The following is a 4,127-nucleotide window of genomic DNA, read 5'->3' on the forward strand; positions in this document are numbered from 1 at the left end:
CCCCCCAAGTTTCTTAGATCCTTCAGGGAGAGGAAGAATCACCCCAAACCCTTGAGTTTTCCCCATAACTATAAAACCTTGATAGCCTGCTGCCTTCTTGGGGCAATTCTGTATTTACTTCTTATTCCCCACTTTCCCCGGAGACTCACCCACACAACTGGCACACCAGCTACATGACACTGGGCATGACCAGCTCAGACACTGGGCACGGCTTTGCTGCAGACTCCACGCAGGTGAATTGCTTGAGCAGACACCCAGCTTCTCGGGCAGGTTCTGCAGTTCACGCTGGCCGCCGCGCTGCTGGACCGTGCTGGCAGGGAGAGCGGCCGAGCAAAAAGAGCGGCAGTGCAGGTGTGCCACGCTCACACCTACAGCTGGGAGGAGAACTGGACAATGGGCGAGTGAAGCCGCGCAGGTACCAGCACCACCAGCCACCCGCAGTGGTGTCAGCGTAACCAGTCACCCCACAAACGGGTGGAGCCAGGCTGCTCCATCTGCTCTGGAGCTCGGCTGCTGTTTCTGTAAGTCAGCATTTAGACGCTCTCCTGGTGTCTGACCCAGAAGTTACCAGTTTACTTAAAACCACAAAAGCAAGAGAGGTAGGTTTGGTTGTTGTTCTGTGACAACAGATGTTTTCAGAGCTGAAGCCCTACAGACATCGAGCCCAACGTACCACGAGCGCAAAGTCTTCAACAAAAGAGTTTTCTCCTGTTGATGTATAAGCAAGATTCACTTGCTAGGGGTCAACACAAGCACATTCCAATGTGTTTCCATCACACAAACTCTTTGCAATATTCATCTAAATATTTAGAATAAGTAGTACAGGGATTTCTGAAGCAATCTTCTAGAGTTTACAAATACCACAGTGTTGACTGTTTACACCCCCAATTCTCTCCTCTACCGTTGCTGTAAGACATGAATGCAAAAGGCCTGGTCAACCAGCAAACAAAGAACACAGACTGGAAAAGCGCCAGGGGAATGAAAAGGTTTTATATTCTTTGCGAGAACATTTGAGTCACTTGGCCTACTGAAAGTGTTTTGAGGTGCATTCACTGTTGATTGCATTTGTTTTCCAGGCTCACTGCCACTACATCACTGTGAAAAACTTTGCAGAAACTGTGGAGAAACTTGAGACCAAGGCTGGCATCCAGAAGATTATGAAACATCTTTGCGACCTCTTTGCGTTACACGGGATCTTCTCGAATGCAGGAGTCTTCTTGCATGATGGATACATATCTGGAGCTCAAATGGACATGGTCACAGCATCATACCTGGACCTCCTGGCTATCATTCGGTGAGCTGCTCCAGCGTGAGAGGAGATACACAGCTATTCCGTTTGTCCCTGTGATAGATAGAAACTGGTGCTGCTTTACCTATGGCAACATCTCCAAAGTCAATTCACCTCACTGGGTTTTTATTTTCATTGCCTGGCAGCATTAGAAATTGATTGAAACATCTACCCAGAGCTTGTTTTCACAGCAAAACAGACCTGAGTGTCCAGCTCCTCTGCAATCTTTAAATTAAAGTTCTATAACATGAGATCTTAAATCAGGAACTCCTGTTTGCAATAGAGCAAAAGCAGGAAAATATGTAGTGAGAGCAGCACTGGCAGGAGGCAGCCACAGCAACTGATCATACGCTGCAAAATCTGCTTAAGCTGCAGCTAATACAGCCAACTCTGTTGCCATGGCTCAGCTGCAACGGGTACCCAAACAGTCCTGCCTACAGCTCGTTCAGATGCATCTGCTCGACACCATTTGTTACTAGCTGTGTGTATTCTGAGATATGCTAAGGTTTGAACTTCCCACAACACTCACAAAGGGTTAATCTTTCACTACTTGGTGCTGGTTTTTAAGATGATATTAACTTCTGGTGCAGAGAAGTGAGTTACTACTGTATGTAAAACTCTACTTAAGTCACCTAGAGAGAAACAAGAATGCACCATAACCAAGGGCTGAACAGGACTGAGCCAACCAGCAAGCACTGGCAGAACCGATCACAGAAATCCAGTTAAACAATAAGCTTAACATAACATTGCCAAAAAGCCTAACACGTTCTCGGCTCTGGAATTCATTGCAGCTTCTCCAGGTCAGCCCGTGCCTAGTTAACAGGATTCAAGAATGCAATGGGTATTTACCTGGGTAATTAAAGTCAGTTATTTACAATTAGGAGAAAGGATACTAACACTTCCCAGACTGTAACAAAAATCCATCCTTTTTCAACCCCCTTTCCCCCAGCCCTTCCCCAAAAAGAACTGGTCAATGCAAATGCCAACGTTTGAGCAAACTGCTTTGCATCCCTGTACCTCAGGTGTGGGCTGACAGCACGGCTTCCTGCACCCAGGACAATGGGAGGACGAGGAAAAAGAAACTCTCTCCTGCTTAGGAGAAGATGCTGTTGTCACATACTCGCCCTTATGCTCTCCTCCAGCTCTGTGCTGCTGACTGCTCTCAGCCTGGCCGCTGGGCTAGACGGGCCCCTGGTGTGGTTCGGGGTCGCTTTGTTCTTACAGACACAAAGAGAGTAGGAGACCTTGACACCCTGTGGTGAAGTAACAGAAATACTCAAGAGTAGACGAAGGCTGGAGATCAGCAAAGCACTTCCCATCATCAATCCAGCAGCAACCTTATTCCATTTTGTAAGACAAACATACAGCGTAACAAACAAAACAGCAGAAACCAAAAGCAGCAATTGGCAGAGTCTGCTGAGAAAACATCTGACCTGAGACTAGGTCCTAAATTAGGGAATTAGGGACAGACCCGAGGTGATTACAAGAGTCTGCAAATACCCTGTATTGAATAACAATACAGATGGCTCAGGGCGTTAGTAGAACTGTCCTCTGAGGAATCAAAACAAGCAGGATTTTCCCCACAGTGAAGGCAAGGGGCAAACTTTTTAGACTGAGGAACCTGGACAACCTTCATGCTCACTTTGACTTGTTTTCCTCCCTTACAAAGCAATACCTGCGTCAGTAATATGAATGTCGTTCATCTGCTCCGCAGGAAGGATGCTGTTCCTCTTGTGGATGCTTTTGACTTAACAGACAAGAGCTTGAATTCCGCACTGGGCAGTTACGACGGACAGGTTTACCAGCGGCTTTATGAGTGGGCTCAGAAGTCACCCACCAACACGCAGGTACGGGTGCAGCCAGGCAACTTCTGCGTTAGCCAGAGCAGAAACTGTCAGCTTTTCTTGTAATAAAAGCAATAAAGTGGAATAAGAGCTTTTAATTCTTAGTATCTCACTCTGAATAATGACCTGTGATACTCCAATTATGACACCTATAGTGTAACCCTGACAATTAACCTAACGATCAATTACAGCCCCCAGAGTACTCGAGCTTGTACCAGGCAGCTGGACTGCCACGTGCCATCAGCATGGTTTTGGTTTATAAACTTGTATCACTGAGGTAACACAGTACAAAATAAGCTAAAATACAAGTCTGTTTACATAGCTTACATATGATGGAACAACACTAGATGGCTGCAAGAGCCACTAAACGCAGGGTATTTTCCATAGATTGGTACTTCTACTAGTGCAGTATTTAATTTTTTAATAATATGTTTAACCAGAAAGAGTATAAATGCTAAAAACATGTTAAACAAGGCAATTTCATCCTTCATGGTCTTCAGCACTTTACTTTCACTTCTTAATTCATCCATATTGTGGAGTAATATAAAATTCTGCACGATGTAAATAGTTATTGCTCTGTTTGAAAACTCATTTTGCCTTAAGTGAGATTTTTACTGTGGTAATCAGCAACCCTTTGAAATTCTACAGCTGAAACACAAAATTCGCCTTCAGCAAACATTCAAGTTCAAGCATATTTTTTGAAGTTAAACAGTATGCTGTCCCATTTGGGATGAGTATTGTGTTCTGGTTACAAAGGACAGCACATATAGGGAAAATTGCACACAGCTGAAGTAGCTGGTGGTTTGGTTTTGTTTATTTTTAGTAGGCTAGCTTTCTATATTTCAGAGATCATTCTTAGGAAAAAAGTATTTACAGCCTTTTCCTTCTTCTTAACTACCATTAATCCCCTTCCACACTCTCTTTCTGAACAGATGAGCCCAGCCTACGAGATGTATTTGAAGCCACTTCTTCACAACTCACTATCGAAATTATGA

General features: G+C 44.7%; 1 protein-coding gene across 1 annotated transcript in view; it reads left to right on the forward strand.

The window, feature by feature from the left end:
• The window catches only part of ACOX2 (acyl-CoA oxidase 2, branched chain), a 16,466-nt gene extending 12,339 nt beyond the window's left edge, over window positions 1–4,127 (forward strand). Inside the window, exons 12-14 of the mRNA XM_010079160.1 lie at window positions 1,077–1,294; window positions 3,003–3,135; window positions 4,065–4,127. Of these exons, the coding sequence (XP_010077462.1) occupies window positions 1,077–1,294; window positions 3,003–3,135; window positions 4,065–4,127 (414 nt within the window). The remainder of the gene's footprint in view (window positions 1–1,076; window positions 1,295–3,002; window positions 3,136–4,064) is intronic.

The sequence above is a fragment of the Pterocles gutturalis genome, unplaced genomic scaffold (assembly GCF_000699245.1).
Source record: "Pterocles gutturalis isolate BGI_N339 unplaced genomic scaffold, ASM69924v1 scaffold38568, whole genome shotgun sequence".
Classification (NCBI taxonomy): Eukaryota; Metazoa; Chordata; class Aves; order Pterocliformes; family Pteroclidae; genus Pterocles; species Pterocles gutturalis.